This window comes from Leucoraja erinacea, chromosome 1 (genome assembly GCF_028641065.1).
Source record: "Leucoraja erinacea ecotype New England chromosome 1, Leri_hhj_1, whole genome shotgun sequence".
Lineage (NCBI taxonomy): Eukaryota > Metazoa > Chordata > Chondrichthyes > Rajiformes > Rajidae > Leucoraja > Leucoraja erinaceus.
This window is the reverse complement of record NC_073377.1, coordinates 151,953,633-151,972,012: the sequence shown is the minus strand read 5'-3', so window position 1 is coordinate 151,972,012 and position 18,380 is coordinate 151,953,633. Positions and strand designations below refer to the sequence as shown.

Sequence of the window (18,380 nt, the reverse complement as noted above, 5' to 3'; positions counted from 1 at the left end):
GCAAGGCATCCAGGCCATCACGGACTACAGACCCTCCAACATCACCCCCACATCCAGCGACGCCTCCTTCCTTGAGGAGCTGAATCACTTCTATGGCCGCTTCGACAGGGACAATCTAGAGACAGCCATCAAGGCTGTGCTACCTGCCGATCACCAACCCCTCACACTCACCCCCTACGACGTGTACGTGGCACTGAGTAGGACTAATGCACGTAAGGCTGCTGGCCCTGACGGCATCCCCGGGCGCGTGCTCAGTGCCTGTGCTGCGCAGCTGGCAGACGTCTGGACTGACATCTTCAACCTGTCACTTGCCCAAGCAGTTGTCCCCACTTGCCTTAAAGCCACCTCCATCGTGCCAGTGCCAAAACACTCCACTGCGGCAAGCCTCAACGACTTCCGCCCAGTTGCACTTACCCCCATCATCACCAAGTGCTTCGAGAGGCTGGTCCTGGCACACCTCAAAAGCTGCCTACCCCCCACACTGGATCCCTATCAGTTTGCCTACCGCAAGAACAGGAGTACGGAGGATGCCATCTCAACGGCACTTCACTCCGCCCTCTCCCACCTTGACAACAGAGACACTTATGTAAGAATGCTGTTCATCGATTACAGCTCAGCATTCAACACCATTATTCCATCAAAACTGATCACCAAACTCGGTAACCTGGGCATCGACCCCTCCCTCTGCAACTGGATACTGGACTTTCTAACCAACAGACCCCAGTCTGTGAGGTTAGACAAGCACACCTCTTCAACCCTCACCCTGAACACCGGCGTTCCTCAGGGCTGTGTGCTGAGCCCCCTCCTCTACTCCCTCTTCACCTATGACTGCACACCTGTACATGGTACTAACACCATCATCAAGTATGCAGATGATACAACGGTGATTGGCCTCATCAGCAACAACGATGAGCTGGCCTACAGGGAGGAGGTCCAGCACTTAGCAGCATGGTGCGCTGACAACAACCTGGCCCTTAACTCCAAGAAGACCAAGGAGCTCATTGTAGACTTCAGGAAGTCCAGAGGCGGCACGCACACCCCCATCCACATTAACGGGACGGAGGTGGAACGTGTTTCTAGCTTCAGGTTCCTGGGAGTCAACATCTCCGATGACCTCTCTTGGACCCACAATACCTCTACTCTCTGATCAAGAAGGCTCATCAGCGTCTCTTCTTCCTGAGGAGACTGAAGAAGGTCCATCTGTCTCCTCAGATCCTGGTGAACTTCTACCGCTGCACCATCGAGAGCATCCTTACCAACTGCATCACAGTATGGTATGGCAACTGCTCTGTCTCCGACCGGAAGGCATTGCAGAGGGTGGTGAAAATTGCCCAACGCATCACCGGTTCCACGCTCCCCTCCATTGAGTCTGTCCAAAGCAAGCGCTGTCTGCGGAGGGCGCTCAGCATCGCCAAGGACTGCTCTCACCCCAACCATGGACTGTTTACCCTCCTACCATCCGGGAGGCGCTACAGGTCTCTCCGTTGCCGAACCAGCAGGTCGAGGAACAGCTTCTTTCCAGCCGCTGTCACTCTACTAAACAACGTACCTCGGTGACTGCCAATCACCCCCCCCCCGGACACTTATTATTTATTTATTTTTATTCAAATCGTTTGCTATGTCGCTCTTCAAGGGAGATGCTAAATGCATTTCGTTGTCTCTGTACTGTACACTGACAATGACAATTAAAATTGAATCTGAATCTGAATCTGAACTCTATATACTTGTTGTTCCAAATTCACGCTGGTTGATTATTATAATTATATCAGCATGAAGCCTGGGGTCAAGGAAAGAGCGTTCACATCGCAGCCCTGTTTTCACCAATTTTTCCACCACCTCGCACAAGAAGCACAAGAAGCGCAAGACAGACACCATTGTATGCAGAAGGCGAGAAGTATGTTAGGCTCTGGCTGAACAACTTCTAATCTTGAGTGTGGATTCGATAAGAAGAAGCATAAAGCCTGTGCTCACTGCACTGTTAATTGACTTACCAAATTATTTTAGAGAGGGTAGCACGGAAAAAAAAAAGTTGACTACTCCCAAGTATGTGCTTGCATCTTTTAAAGTGCTTTATGATTGCAGCAGCTGTTTAAAGGTAGATATTCTATAAATGGGAGCAATAATGGTACAATTATCAAACTACACTGCGGACTTATGAGATTTTCTGACGCTGTGCAGCAGACCCTGATGCAAAAGGTGGAAAGACGATAAAAATGCTTTGTGTACAAAAGGCAATTGTTTTCTCTCCCCATGTATGATAAGGATCTCAAGCACTGCACCCACCCCAAAAACAACCGTTAAATGGAAGTTAAGTATTGTGGTTTTCAGGAACCAAGATTCAAGAGTGTTTAATTGTCGTATGTTCCGGCAATGGAACAAAGAAAAATATCAGATATGTCCCTGTGTTTTCTTGCCTTTTTTGTGACATTTTTCAAGCAGGATTTCATCAAATCCTTAGGCTAATTTATACCAGAAAGATTACATTAATTTTGCAAATAAATAACTTTATACACTCAAATTCTGATTATGTTATAATGTTTAACATTTATCACCCGATAAGATGGTTTTCTGATGCCCCAAGTTTTTGTAGCAGAACGGGAGTAGCAGTCAATTTGGTCACGTGTTAAATGTGTGAATTTAAAGCAGAGTAACTGTTTTTATATTTATTGTTTATATTTTGTGTTTAAGCTATTAATTGAAATACTTAATAATGAATAGAATTTAATCATGAAATAAAAATCTAGTTTGCTCACCTATTTTAGCAATGTCTCATTCTGTTGTGTGACCCCCCCTCCTCCCCCACATTGAGTAATGTCGTGAACACTTTTTAGCGCTATAACGGGTTTTTATTTGCGCTAGTCGCAATTAAAAAAATTTTTTATACAATGCGATTATGACCCTGGCATGAACTATGAGCCTCATGGTGGGTTAGGTGCTGACATTTTGTAAGGGAGCTTCAAAATCAGTAAGTGTCCCATAGGTCTTATGTCTTATAAATAAAAACAAATTCTCATTTGTTTATTCAAATTTTGAAAGTATTAAATTTTAGCCAAATTTTGGTCGATTTTGATCACAAATTAGCTCAAAAGGATCATAGATTGTCCCATTTTTTATCCTGTGGTATTTCATTACGATTTAATAACTTTCAAATTTGGCCACCCATGTCACATGTTGGCACCCTTATTTACGGAAACACCCATATACCAAATTTCCTCTATTTTCTAAAGAAGTAGAGGCATTTCTTTGCAATTGCAACATGCTGGGACCCAGGACAGATCTTCAGAGATAGACATGTTGAGAAACCTGGAGCTGTGAGTTAAATGTGAGTCTTTGGCGAGGAGGCTGAGGCAAGGAGGCGACACTTGATTCGAAATTTGTGATTTTTGGCCCATTGAAGAAATGGCAGAAAAGTGTGAGGTGTTGCATTTTGGGACGTCGAACAAGGGCAGGACCTCCACAGTAAATGATAGGCCTCTGGATAGTGTTGTAGAGCAGAAGGATCTAGGAGTACAGGGGCATTTGAAGGTCGAGTAAAAAGGCTTTTGGCACTTTGGCCTTCATTGTCAGAGTATTGAATATAGGCGTTGGGAGGTCATGTTGCATTTGTATAAGACGTTGTAAAGACCGCATTTAGAATATTGTGTTCAGTTCTGGGCACCATGTTTTTGGAAAGATATTGTCAAGCTTGAAAGGGTTCAGAAAAGAATTATGAGGATGTTGCTCGGACTAGAGGGTTTGAGCTATAAGGAGAGGTTGAGTAGGCTGGGTCTCTATTCCATGGAGTGTAGGAAGAAGAGGGGAGATCTTATAGAGGTATACAAAATCATGAGAGGAATAGATCAGGTAGATGCACAGAGTCTTTGCCCAGAGTAGAGGAATCAAGGATCAGAGGACATAGGTTTAAGGTGAAGGGCAAAAGATTTCATAGGAATCTGAGGGGTAACTGTTTCACACAAAGGGTGGTGGGTGTATGGAACAATCTGCCAAAGGAGGTCGTTGAGGCTGGGACTATCCCATCGTTTAAGAAACAGTTAAGACGGGTACATGGATAGGACTGGAGGGAAATTGACAAAGCGCAGGCAAGTGGGACTAGTGTAGATGGGACATTGTGGGCCGGTGTGGGCGAGATGAGCCGAAGGCCCTGTTTCCACACTGTATCACTCTATGACTAAGAAACAAGAATAAAGTAGAAATAAATCGACATAAACTAGACACAACATTAAGCAAAGCCTCATATTTAATCATTTCAGACTATTACCCAAATCAACTGGCAATGGACAAGAGAAAAAATAATGTATGGTTCAAAGATGTATGTTATAAAACTGTTTTAGTCCATGGGGATATGGCATCAGTACTGTGATAGGTAAGACCTGTATCTTTGGGATAAAGTGTTGTTGCTACAGAAAGTATGTTTGGGGAGTTAATAATTGAAAACAATGTGGGAGCAAAAGGTATTTTGCATCATTCTTTATTAAAGGAAATACATGCAACATCCCAATGAGAGCAGAGGTAGATAAGTATAGGAGGAAAAGGTTACCAGAACGTTACAATCAGATTAGATATAATCTTCCTGAATAGCTGAGTAGACACAAGGGGCCAAGTGGTCGACTCTCGGTCCTAATTTATGCTTGTCAGACAAGGATGACTACAGCACTTGTGCTTCAGCATATTAAATCTGCCAAATGCCAATTTGGACTGAAATTAGGAAATACTACTCCTTGAGCATGTCATTCAAATTTAGAGTATCATTGATGGTTGAAATTAATTCAAAAGGGGGGACTTAAATAAAATATTCATACTTTGAAGATCATGGTTAGCCTGAAGAAGGGTCTCGACCCGAAATGTTACCATTCCTTCTCTCCAGAGATGCTACCTGTCCCGCTGAGTTACTCCAGCTTTTTGTGTCTATTTTAGCCATTTTTAGTGCAAATAAAATGACCCAAATTATTTGGCTCTGCCCTCTGAAATTATTTCTTGTTTCCTGAGTGATCTCTTTACCTTTTTGCTCTTTGCTTTCTGCTTTCCACTTCATGTTCTTTTTTAAATTTGTCAATTCTCTTTTTGTTTTCTGTTCCTGGTATCATGTGAGCAGAAGAAAAAAAACAGCGAGAGAAAGACATTACAAACAAGGAGATTAAGACCAACAAAGAGCGAGCCTGACATCATATATCACATAAAATAAAGAGCAAAGGATAAAGAGAAAGATGATGGAGGAGTGAATATGACCACATAAATGAGGCTAATTTCAACAATACATTGAAGACTGATTGCTAAATATTATAAATAAACTGGAAAAAATGTGTGTCCAAAATGGGAGTGTGTTGAAATGCAGAACAAATATAACGTATTAACATAAACATACTGGAAACGATGCCAGGGAAAATATGAATAATGTGGTTTTGTGCAATAAATGTGGAAATGCAAATATGGAATATGTCAGAATGCAGACATATTTATAATAACAATACAATACAAATATATAAGGGAATACAGAGATGTAAGCATAACAGATCAACGGCAATATAGCAGGACATAAAAGCTCGATTGAACAGAGAAAGAAGCTGCAAATTGCAAAATAATTTAAGATTGAGTGATATTTACAGATCTACTGAAAGTAGCATTCATTATTTTATACCTATCACTGATATCAGAATGTATTTACAGCTCTGTGATCATTGTTTAAAAGTGAGGGCTAACACATTGACACCAATGAGGTAAAATGTTTTTTCTGAGCATTTTGAGCCTATGGAACCCTCTTCATTGACGGACAGTGGCAGAATCTTTAATCTTTTTAAGTAGATAAGCATTTGATCAGCAGTGTTGAAAAATGACCATAGTCATGCACAATTAGAGTTGGAATTCCAATGAGGTCGGCAGTCAGAGCAGGCTAAAGTGGAGTGGTTTACTCAAAATTCAAATGTTTATCAATAGCATCCTAATATCATAGCATAAACTTTTTTGGTCCTCTTTTGATGTTTCTCAAAGCATATTACCCCCTAATTTCGCAACGGTCATCAAATTATTTCTGTGTCCTCTCTGCACAGAGGCACCCACCTCTGCAAAGGTGTGTTATAGGTGCAATGCACATGTGGGTTTCCTTTCAAAGGTAAACCACACAAGAATGGCAAGCAGTAGCAGTTCTCAAGCCAAATGTGAAGCTTACTTCAGATACATAAAATGAAGGTACACAAAAATGCTGGAGAAACTCTATGGAGCAAAGGAAATAGGCAACGTTTCGGGCCGAAACCACATAAAATGAAGTCTAGTTCTGGAAACTGGTTACAAATAGTTAAAAACATAGCCATCGGTAGAAATCTCCCTTGGGGGTTACAAATTGTAGCTTACTGAGTTTGACTCCAACCCTCCTTATTCTCAACAGCCACATTGATTGTGAAAGTGATCCAGCAACTGATAATGAACCTTACTCACTGCCACATCAAACTGACTTTTGAGATTTCCTTGCCACCAACCATTTTTAGCTGCTGATATCCTCCCCTTCTATTTGACCATTGGCCTCCCCTCTACCAATACATCCTATCTTACACAAGTTTCAAAACTGGAACTCAGCAAGTTTGGCACATCTGGGGAGGGAATGGACAGGTGACGTTTTGGGTCAGGACCCTTCTTTACTTGCTTATTCCACAACGGCAGATACCCCAGGGAAAATTTCTAAACTCATCATTTCGTTGATTGTTTTTTATTAGCTTGGAAATTATTTCACTACATACATTTAAAAGATTTAGTTAAGTGATCAAATCTCATTAATTCAATGCAGGCACTGGCTTCTTCCAACGTTCAGTGTGTCAATAAAACAAAATCTAGAAGTGTGAAGAAATACTTTTTTGTGTAATAAAGCACTTTTTTGAAATATTTAAAATGCTCCTACCTCACACACGAATCTGAATCATTTATCTCTTATCACAAGTGCTCCTGATTAATTGATAAAAATGTGGTTGTATGGTATTTCCAGATAATTCGTCCTAGAACCTTATCACTACTTCAGGTCTTACCACTCTTAATGTTAAAATTTATGTCATCTGGTCTTTGAACTTTTAAATGTAAGGATCAATTTGGCCAGGCCACCAGGTTAACTCCCCATAGTTAGATATCCTCAAGAAAATCTGTATTAATAACATGTCCTATGCGTTTTAGCAACCAACAGATTGCCTACCGTCAAAGCTATATGTATGGCCGGCTAAATACCTTGTCACATCATCTGACTATTTATTTGCATAGATTTTGGCCCAAATCCAGTGTCGGATTTACGTATAAACTAAACAAGCTATAGCTTAGGGCCCCCACTTTCTAGGGGGCCCCCCGAAAATATTGATGGGCCTCGAGGTCTAGGGGGGCCTCCGTCCAAGGCAGAACACCTACCGTTCAACTCTGGGCGGCCCCCCTCTTTATCTCTCTCTCTCCATCTCCCCCCGCTATCCGTGTCCGGGCCGCCGGGCTCCGCTCGCTCCTAATCCGCCGGCACGGCAGGTCGCCTTGCACATGCGCACAACCACGGCCAGCACATCATCGGCCGCCCTGCGCATGCGCACTGCAACGGCAACTGGTTGGCGCTGGGCACTTTCTCCCTCGCTTTGAATTGTGGGAGATTTGGCCGCCATGGCTGTCCGGTCGTTGGGGGCCTCACAAGTGGAACAGCTTAGGGCCTCTCTTCATCTAAATCCGGCACTGCCAAAATCAAACCACTTGTAGTTATAGATTAGTTTTCACTATGAATAAGTGAAAGGTTTGTGGGCCATTTATCTCTTGTCCTAGGTCTATGGCTCTCTTTTCCTAATGACATCACACTGACAACCGGGAACAGTGGCCATGTAAGCACTCACATCTGGGAATAGTGGCATTTACAAACATTTAGAGGTCAAGCTACAATTCTAACTTCTGGCATTTTGCTCCCGAAAGACTTCAGAAACTGTGCCAAATCTGGCAAACAGTGCTTCTCAATAAATCTCATAAATAAAGAACAAATCTTTAAACTACTGGTGATCCTTTTGAATGTACAGTTTAACACACATGACTAACGAGTGCATCAGGAAGGGGCAGAGTACATACACAGGAGCATGCACCAGAAAGTAGAGACAAAAAAGAAAATTTATTAGATACAATTATAGGCAAATATGAAAAAAATGCGGAAGATAACGGACACTTGATTAGGTCAGAATAAAGATTTTACTGGAATTAGTGAAAGTGAAAATTAAATAACAATTAAATGTGGTTTACCAGTCATGTATATGAATCCATGAAGTGTAGTGAATAAGGTTGGTGAATTATTGGCGAATTATTAACATTTTCTATCTCCACAGACACTGCCTGATATGCCCAGCATTTTTCTTTTTGTTTTGGTTCAGAAATAGCTTTACACGTCATACCTTTAACATGTTCTTCTGTTTGCTTTCTCACTCTCAGAAGTGCCAACATTAAAAGGAGCTCGCTTTCTCAATTTCCCAGTTCTAAAGAAGTCTTCAACCTGAAATATTGACTGATTCTCCAATGCTGTCCTAACCTGCTGATTGCTCCCAGGATTTTCTATTTTTATTTTGGGTTTTTAATATCCAGAATTTTTTTTGATTTTCAGTTACTGGTCTGATTTTCTAGACACATAGGCATTATATCAGTTTATTTATTCATGTGTTTTGTAGTCAATGCCTACTATGTTCTGTTGTGCCGAAGCAAAGCAAGAATTTCATTGTCCTATCAGGGACACATGACAATAAACTCACTTGAACTTGAACATTAACTATATCAACTATACATCAGTATATATATATATATCTACCAGTACGCTGGCACAATACTTTCTCTCTGATTTATTAAATATAAATATGTATATTGATGCCTATGCTTTCTCTTCCCCAGGTCTTTTACAAATAATCAGACATAACTCATCTGAACCTGAGGAAAGGATCCATGAACCAGTCTTCATCCACAAGAGTGCGGTGGAGAGAGTCAACAGGTTCAAGTTCCTGGGTGAAGATTTGTCCTTGGTCCAGCACATTGTTCAATCACAAATAAAGCTCATCAATATCTCCACGTCCTTTGAAGATTGTGGAGATTCAGTACATCTCCAACTACTTAAGCACATTTCTATAGGTGTATGGTAGAGAGAATATTGATTGGCTACGTCACGGCTTGGTTCAGCACTTTGAATGCCCAGAAACAATGGAGACAACAGAGAATAAGAAGACATTGATCCATCACAGGTACTGACCTCTCCATTGTCGAAGGCAGATACATGATGCGCTGCCTCAAAAATGCAGACAATAGCATCAAAAGACCCACACCCCACTGGTCATGCTCTCATTTCACTCCTTTGAGTTTAATTTATAACCATATAATATAACCATATAACAATTACAGCACGGAAACAGGCCATCTCGACCCTTCTAGTCCGTGCCGAACACATAATCTCCCCTAGTCCCATATACCTGCGCTCAGACCATAACCCTCCATTCCTTTCTCGTCCATATAACTATCCAATTTATTTTTAAATTATAAAAACGAACCTGCCTCCACCACCTTCACTGGAAGCTCATTCCACACAGCCACCTCACTTTACTTCACTTGCATCTCCCCTTTTCTCTAATATAAATGCACATATTCCATTACTCATTTGATTAGACCATTATTGTATTTTAATATTCGTTTGATTACCCATTTGGTTATTTCATTAGTACTTTAATATTGTTTTGAACTATTTGGATTTTGCACTACCATCTTGCACCATTCTGCATTTAATGTTATATTTATTACTATCAGATTCATGGGAACAAGGAATTTCATTGACTCCCTGGTGTGAAAAACAATAAATTAATCTAATCTAATTACTCAGCTGCTTATCCATTGCCATTGGTTACATGGGAAATATGAACAAAAGATAAGGGAAGGAATTCAGCATCATGTGAACAAGGACGGTGCATGTCCCAAGCAACTGTGATTTACACTCTACTCAACTCCATTTTAAATCTCTCAGCATAATACTCCTTCCCTTTCATCTTCATTTGCTTATGGTAGACACAAAATGTTGGAGTAACTCAGCGGGACAAGCAGCATCTCTGGAGAGAAGGAATGGGTGATGTTTCAGGTCGAGACCCTTCTTTTGACTGATGTCAGGAGAGTGGGCAGGACAGAGATAAAATGTAGTCGGAGACACTAAGACTGGTGGGAGAAATGGGGAGGGAGAGAGGATGGAGAGAGAGGGAAAGCAAGGGCTATTTAAAGTTGGAGAAGTCAATGTTCATACCGCTGGGGTGTAAGCTAGCCAAGCAAAATATGAGGTGCTGATCCTCCAATTTGCGCCGGGCCTCACTCTGACAATGGAGGAGGACCTGGAGGGAAAGGTCAGAATGGGAATGGGAGGGGGAGTTAAAGTGCTGAGCAACCGGAAGATCAAGACAGACTGAGCGGAGGTGTTCAGCGAAACGATCGCCAAACCTGCACTTGGTCTCGCCGATATACATGCGTTAACAGCTGGAACAGCAGATAAAGTAGATGAGATTGGAGGAGGTGCAAGTGAACCTCTACTCACCTGAAACGGCTGTTGGGGTCCTTGGATGGAGTCAAGGGAGGAGGTAAAGGGTCACTTTCCCCTGTATCTCCTGCGGTTGCAGAAGAAAGCACCTGGGGAGGGCATGGTTTGGGTGTGAAGAGACAAATTGACCAGGGAGTTGCGGAAAGAACAGTCTCTGCGGAAAGCAGAAAGGGGTGGAGATGGGAAGACGTGGCCAGTAATGGGATCCCGTTGGAGGTGGCGAAAATGTTGACAAATAATATGCTGTATGCGACGGCCGATGGGGTGGAAGGTGAGGACAAGGGAGACTTTGTCCTTGTTATGAATGGGGGGAGGGTGAGCAAGAGCGGAGCTGCAGGATATCGAGGAGACCTGGGTGAGAGCCTCATCTATAATGGAAGAGGGGAACCCCCGTTCCCTAAAGAATGAGGACATCGATGACCTGGGTAGGAAAACCCCATCCTGTGCGCAGATGCGGCGTAGGCTGAGGAATTGGGGAAAGAGTCTTTACAGGATGCAGGGTGGGAAGAAGTGTCGTCTAGATTGCCATGGGAAACAGTGGGTTTGTACTAGATGTCAGTCAATAGTCTGTCCCCTGTGACGGGAGATGGCGAGATCTAGAAACAATAGGGAGATGTCGGAGTGAAATTGTGTGCAGGATGGAAATTAGTCATGAAGTCAGTGAGATCTGCATGGGTGCAGGAGGTAACATTGATGCAGTCGTCATTTTGCTTCATTTGCTTGTCCAGCTTTCCGTTTCATTGTAACTACACTATCCCTTTAGCTGTATGGAAAAAAATGCTGGATAGTGAATCTACTTCTTAATTCCCGATTGTCTGCTTTTAGGTGTCCACCTTAACATTCTGACTTCTCGCCTGCTCCACATTGGGAACATTTCTTAGCTGACACTATATATCTGTACCTTTCAGAGTTTTAAAATTCCCTATTTGGTTATCCTTCAGCCTTTTCTTCTCAAAAGGCACAATCCATTTTATCTTCCTTGTGAATAGCAAATCCAAATGATGATTTAATATATCTGCTACCTCCCCAATATTATAGGTGGTATTGTCCTGAATTACTGTATGTCAATCCAACATTTATATTTAGCTAACATTAGGGTAATTTAAAAAAAATCACTATCAAGGATTAACTATCCAAGTTCCTCACATGTTGCTCTTTACGATATATAGATATTCACCATTGAAATACCCTTTCTTTTCATTCCCACACTATTTCAATAAAGTCACAAGTGACTAAAGACTTCAGATATTTTTCTATATTTATAATTGTAATTTAGCATATTTTCTGCTCTTCTGAACTCTATAGATTATAGCCACTTGCACCAGTATTTAATTATACAAAAATACAACTCATACATCAGAATAATAATTAGTTACTTACCATCCTCATCTTCTGATGGTAAACCTTGAGCCTGCAGATGAACTAGTCTGGGGTCCGACTCATTTGGCTTGTGCCACTGAGGCTTGCTTAGAGGCCTAACCTGTGAGTGACTGACCATATGTGAAGCTGCATTTTGCACAGACGAATGGCCAATGGTATCACAAGATCTTGCCACAAATTGTGATCTTTGTAGTGCTACATTATAATCTGGAGGCTTCATTGCTGGATGTCGATGACCTTCTTGGAACTCTGCAATTGGAATGCCAACATACCCCGGAGGTGTTGGCGGTGGCTCTCGATATCTGCCCTCTTTACGTGCTGTAGTGTAAGAATACAGGAGCATAAGATATGATTAATATGTACAAAAAACACTCCCCCACTTATGTAAGGGTTACGTTCCGTAAACCCTTGAGTCATATTTTATGCAAGTTAGAATCACTAAGAACTGCAGGTGCTGGTTAATACTCAAAACAACACAAAGCGTTGGAGTAACTCAACAAGTCAGGCAACATCTCTGGAGAGCATGAATAGGTGAAGTTTTGGGTCAGGACCCTTCTTCAGACTGATTCAGTCTGCTGAGTTACATGAGTGTTTTGTGGCATTTCAGTTTTAAAAAACTAGGCGCCGGATGCCGCTAGTCTGCACCAGTGAGTCTTTCTTCACCAACTGTCACATCATCCAGTTGATGCAGATGTTGTCATGGTTCACATTGTAGCACCTGGCTGACAGAGCAGTCTGCCGCCACCGTTAGGATGCGCTTGATCACCATGGGGCTCCCTCCCCTCTCACCAACTGTCCCTCCATCGCTGCCGCCTTCTCCTGTCGCTTTGTCCACTCCCCGCTTCACAGCTGCCTCCTCCCCCACAGTCAACGATATATTTCAAGGTGGAAGATGTCCTCAATTGCGGGCGTAGGGGGAGGAGAGGCGTTGGGTGGGGGGGGGGGGGGGGGGGGGAAAGCAGAACAGGCGACAGCCGACAGGAATAAGCAGCAGCTGGTGAGAGGGGAGGGACCCCACGGTGACCGAGTTCATCCTGTTGGTCGCAGCGGTCTGAAGAAAGTGCAGTCGACCATAGGCTACAACATGAGCCGTAACAACAGCCACATTCAACTGAACAGTGAAGGTGGTCTCGCTGGTACGCCTTGTGGAAGATGTTGGCACGTCTGCTGGGTGTCGCTCTCCACCGCCTTTCCAGTGTCACAAGTGGACAAAACTGGAAGAGCAGCAAGCCCAGGCAATGCTTTTATATCTATGATGCGGATGGGAGACGGTCGCCATCCTGCCGTTGCAATAACACAGGTCATTCAGGAAATAGGACCAGCTATTGTGAATTGTTTACGCAAGTACAAGTTTACTCAACTTACCTATCACATAAGTTGGGAAGTGCCTGTAATTAGGTTCAGAACAACAACCATACTTTGCCGACAATAACAAGATTTAAATTTAAAGAGTGTTTTTAAACTGTTAGAATTTACGAGCACACTAATTAGGTCATTTGAGAAAGGTTTGATGTAAATAGCAGAAAAAAAGATGGCAAATTGTAAATCCCATCACAAGGATAAATTAAATATTAACAAAGCAAAAATGTTTCCAAAGATCTAGTGAAAGAACAAGTCCCTCAGACTCTGTTCCGTCTTTGTGAACCAATTTTTCCAATCTCAGAAAAGCAAATTCATGAGGAAAGTATCAAGTGATGTTCCTTTGATAAATCTAATTCAACTGCAGCATTCAAAAATAAAATAAAGCAAAGGCAGCAAAAGGACTCTGCAGACACAAGCAGACCCAGTCTGAAGAAGGGTTTCGGCCCGAAACGTTGTCTATTTCCTTCGCTCCATAGATGCTGCTTGCACCCGCTGAGTTTCTCCAGCTTTTTTGTGTACCAGACACAGTACATGCTGGTTTACAAAAAAAAAGTGCTGGAATAACTCAGCGGGTCAGCCGGCATCTCTGGAGAACATGGATAGGTTACATGGATAAGATGGTTTTAAAGGACAATGCATATTTATTATTTAAGATTGGGTGAAATACTACACTTTGAAATATACGAACATATCTCGAATGATGTCTTTAAACTTAAACAAACTTTTCCATTCTTCCTTAATTACCTTTTTCACCCCTCTCTCTTTTTATTTTTTTTTATTATTTTTTTATTTTTATTTTATTTTTTTTATTTTCCCCCTCTCTTTCCCTCTTCTTTCTCTCCTTTTAGTTCTATCTAGTTATAAAAAAAAAAAAATGAAGAAAAAAATTAAAGAAAAAAAAAAAAAAAAAAAAAAAAAAAAAAAAAAAAAAAAAAAAAAATTATTTAAACTAATAACTTAAATAAAATATATGTTGTGTAAATGGATAGAAAAAGTAATCTGTAAAAGTTATTTTATAATAACTCATAGTTATACACCGTGCAGGGACATCAGACACCATACGATATATCATTGCATTCCATGACTGGAAATACTTTCCCAAGGAAAAAGGCATCCGCTAATCTAATTTTGTTGACTAATATATTGCATTGGAAACAATTGCTATTTACACATAAATAAGATGACTGTAATTTCGAAGTTCTATCTGCTTTATGATACAAATTTTCTTGGCACACTAATCAACATTGTTCTTCACATGGGCATGTGCCATCTGAGAGTATTTTTAGCCCAGTAATTTGCTTTGTAGCTGACATTTATATTTGGATAATTTGCTTTAGCAACCATTTACAAAATGATTAAATCACTCATATGCAGTGGCAAAAAAAAAAAAGACTACTCTAGGCAATGCTCTTTGTTCAAATCTTTGCACGAATGAATACTTTGAATCTTTTTTGTACTCTTAAAATAACAGTTTTATCACTGCGCACAAAATGAGAAAGTTATCCTAGGAATCTATGCTACATTAACTTTAGTAATGCAGCGTATACAATTGGTGCTAATGCTAAGATTGCAAAAGGAAAGGGGAAATATACTTTAAAATGTGTACCATCGTTAATATGCAAATTAGTCTCCACAGGTTTTGAATGCCTGACTTATGGACATGTGGTACTTATAAACAAGCATTTCGGGGTCGGATATAAAGGAGGAAAGATATACTGACTGTTGCAGGCCAACGGGAACCTTGTGCCAGGTCAGAATGGGCATTTCAACGTGCTCTCCTCAGCAGCCCCCCCACCCCATCACCCAAGCCACAACAATCGGGAGCTAGATTAAGCTGAGCAGAGATGGGAACACAGTGCAAACTCACTTGCTGAGTCCACGATGCCGGCTGGTGGCTGTTCTTCCCGAACCTGCTCTCCCTTCCATTACAGCTGTTTCTGGGATCCACTCTCACACACTCTTTTCTTTGGTTCCGACTTACAAACAGTTTTAGTTCTGAAACAATTCTCAGAAACGTAACCGCACCGTAACCGGAGAACTGTCTGTAAAAGCACGGTTGGACCTCACATCTGTTCTGCTATTTAATATGACCATGATTAATCTGACAGCAACTCAACTTCATATTCTTTCTATTCTTCAGTCTCTTATCGCTAATCTACCTCTTTTTAGAACTATTCAATAAATAAACTCTACCTCCACCGCCTTTTAGGAAGAGACATACGAAGATTCATGATCCCCAAAAGGATGACCCATTATCTTTTAACTGTGATCCCTAGTAGCATAATCTCCCAGGAGAATAAATAACCTTGCACATCCATCGTACCAACAAGCCCAAGGAGCCCACAATATTTTAAAAAACAAATTCACTTTTGCAGTGAAATCTATAACGAAAAAATGTTGTTGATGACTTAAAAAAACAATTTAATGGATGTCCTACATCTCGGTCTACGACATATGCACCTGGAGTATTGCGTACAGTTTGGTCTCCTAATCTGAGGAAAGACATTCTTGCCATAGAGGGAGTACAGAGAAGGTTCACCAGACTGATTCCTGGGATGTCAGGACTTTCATATGAAGAAAGACTGGAAAGACTCGGTTTGTACTCGCTAGAATTTAGAAGATTGAGGGGGGATCTTATAGAAACTTACAAAATTCTTAAGGGGTTGGACAGGCTAGATGCAGAAAGATTGTTCCCGATGTTGGGGAAGTCCAGAACAAGGGGTCACAGTTTAAGGATAAGGGGGAAATCTTTTAGGACTGAGATGAGGAAAACCTTTTTCACACAGAGAGTGGTGAATCTTTGGAATTCTCTCCCGCAGAAGGTAGTTGAGGCCAGTTCATTGGCTATATTTAAGAAGGAGTTAGATGTGGCCCTTGTGGCTAAAGGGATTAGGGGGTATGGAGAGAAGGCAGGTACAGGATACTGAGTTGGATGATCAGCCATGATCATATTGAATGGCGGTGCAGGCTTGAAGGGCCGAATGGCCTACACCTGCACCTAATTTCTATGTTTCTATGTTTTTATAATCTGAAAACACCAAGGACATGGAGATGAAAGAGTGCTAAACTTCCGTCTCATGCACTCATATTGTAGGCCAGATCAATAACTGCGGTGGAACTGGGAATAAAGGCGAAGAGTGCAGTACAGAGGCCAGAAAAGTAGTGATATTAAAAGAAGGAAAATTATATAGTAGCTTTCACAAAAATTAAAAAATATATTGACCAAATCACATGTGGTGAAAGGCAGGTCTGAGATAGTTGGAGGTGAGTGTTAGTGTTCTTGATAGTCCACTCTTCCATTGGATTCATCACCACTTTCCATCCAGCCTCAACTTTATGCCAGACAGGCTAACATAGGAACAGCAATTCTTTCAAAATGAATGGAGATCTTAAACCCATCAGAAAAGATTACTGTGGTTATTTTGAGTTTTTAGTAATTTGTGAGTATGTTAAGATGTTTTAATTATTTCAATTTTAATTGTTGAATTAAAAAAATTAATTTAAATCTATCTGAATAGATTAAAACATATTTTTGTCTGATACTATTGAGGGCACTGGAAGGAGTGGTCAGCTTGTTCCATCTCTCACATCCACAAACAATGTAGGTGGGCAGAGTGCAAGCTGAGTCAGAGAATTGGGTAGATTCTGGATGGAAAATAACAACTGATTATTTTCAGGTTTTCTAGTAAATTAGATGTGGAGCATAATCTTAGTTTAGACAAATAACCTGTAACTGTGTTATAGATCCATTGAACACTTACCAATGAGACCTTTTGCTGTAGATGAAGATGCTGCTATATGAGAAGATCTCACAGTTTGATTAGAATCTTCTCCAGATAACGTCGTAGTGCTTCCGTCAGAGTCAACCGATACATCCTTTCCACCCCTCCGTTTTATAGTTCCTGTGTCACCTTCGGAATCCTCTGCCCAGTAACCTGGCGATGATGCCCAGCTACTCCTGGACTGAGCATGAACAACAGTGTCTTTGGGTTGGCCTTGCCTGTTCAATTTTGTGCCACGCTCAGAAAACATGGTTTGGTCCATCTGGCTGCCTGTAGCCCACATGGTCGTTAGACCTGTTCCTTCAGCAGGGCTCTCATAATGAAGATTTCCCAAACTACTAAGCGTTTCCCAACTCTTTTGGTGTTGAATTGTTTGGATGTTATCGTGTGATCCACTCGAACAAGAAGTCCAACTTCCTCTACCACTATCCGCTGCATCAAGGGACGTCCGGTCTCCTTGGTCCTGAGTTAACTCTTCCATGCTTGGTGAAGATAGTACTGCTGCTCCTGCATACAGACTTCCTCTGCCATCTGTGCCGGGTTGTGTGTACGAACTAAATAAAACAAAACATTTGTTTTAAATGCTGGACATAAAATAATGATGTCCATTATCTCATATAACTAAATTGACGGTACCTTTATAATCAGGAATAAAGATCTTCCCATGCCACAATTAAAATTAACTTCTTTAATATCTCTTTTCCAGTTTCACAAAGGATCGCATTTCTGAAATGTTACTCAGCTTCTCCTTCCACACATGATGCCAAGTATTTTTCAGTTTTTATGCCACTTTGATCACATTTCTCTTATTCCTTGCAGCACCAAAAAACGGCCAGTTTCAAATACTTCTCCATCATGAGCAGTTCTGACACAAAGAACAAAACACATGGAAAGCATCGAAATGACATCCAGGAGTCTTTTATCTGCCACCAAGGAATCTGGAAGTTGATAATAAACACCATTGTCTCTTTCTCTAATTAATAAGATTAGAACACCATTGTCTCTCTGGATCCTGACAAGTCTAGTGCCACAGAGGAACAAGGCATTACTGATCCCTCCCCCCTCCCAGGATTATAGCATTTCCTCTGGTCAGCAGACACGCTGATCCGTGCTCCACAAGGTAGTCCCATACTGTACCTTCAGTTGGCAATAGGTTTATGAGCATCAGATAAGATTGTAAGATTAAGATATGTTCTAAATCAGCTTGAGAGAATGGTCAGTGTGAAGGATGGAATTGATGGCATATTGAGTTTGCGGTACGATCCGATGGTAATAACGTTTATCTAATTAATGGTAGACAAAAATGGTGACTAAGA

At 41.4% G+C, this 18,380-nt stretch overlaps 1 protein-coding gene across 6 annotated transcripts in view; it reads right to left on the bottom strand.

Annotated features, from left to right (window-relative positions):
- rapgef2b (Rap guanine nucleotide exchange factor 2b) overlaps positions 1-18,380 on the bottom strand; it is a 301,306-nt gene that overhangs the window by 12,968 nt on the left and 269,958 nt on the right. For all 6 annotated transcript variants that reach the window (XM_055645980.1, XM_055645960.1, XM_055645969.1 and 3 more), the window contains 2 exons: positions 17,044-17,618; positions 11,921-12,238 (listed from right to left, as the gene is read on the bottom strand). In XM_055645980.1, coding sequence (XP_055501955.1) covers positions 11,921-12,238; positions 17,044-17,618 — 893 coding nt within the window. The remainder of the gene's footprint in view (positions 1-11,920; positions 12,239-17,043; positions 17,619-18,380) is intronic.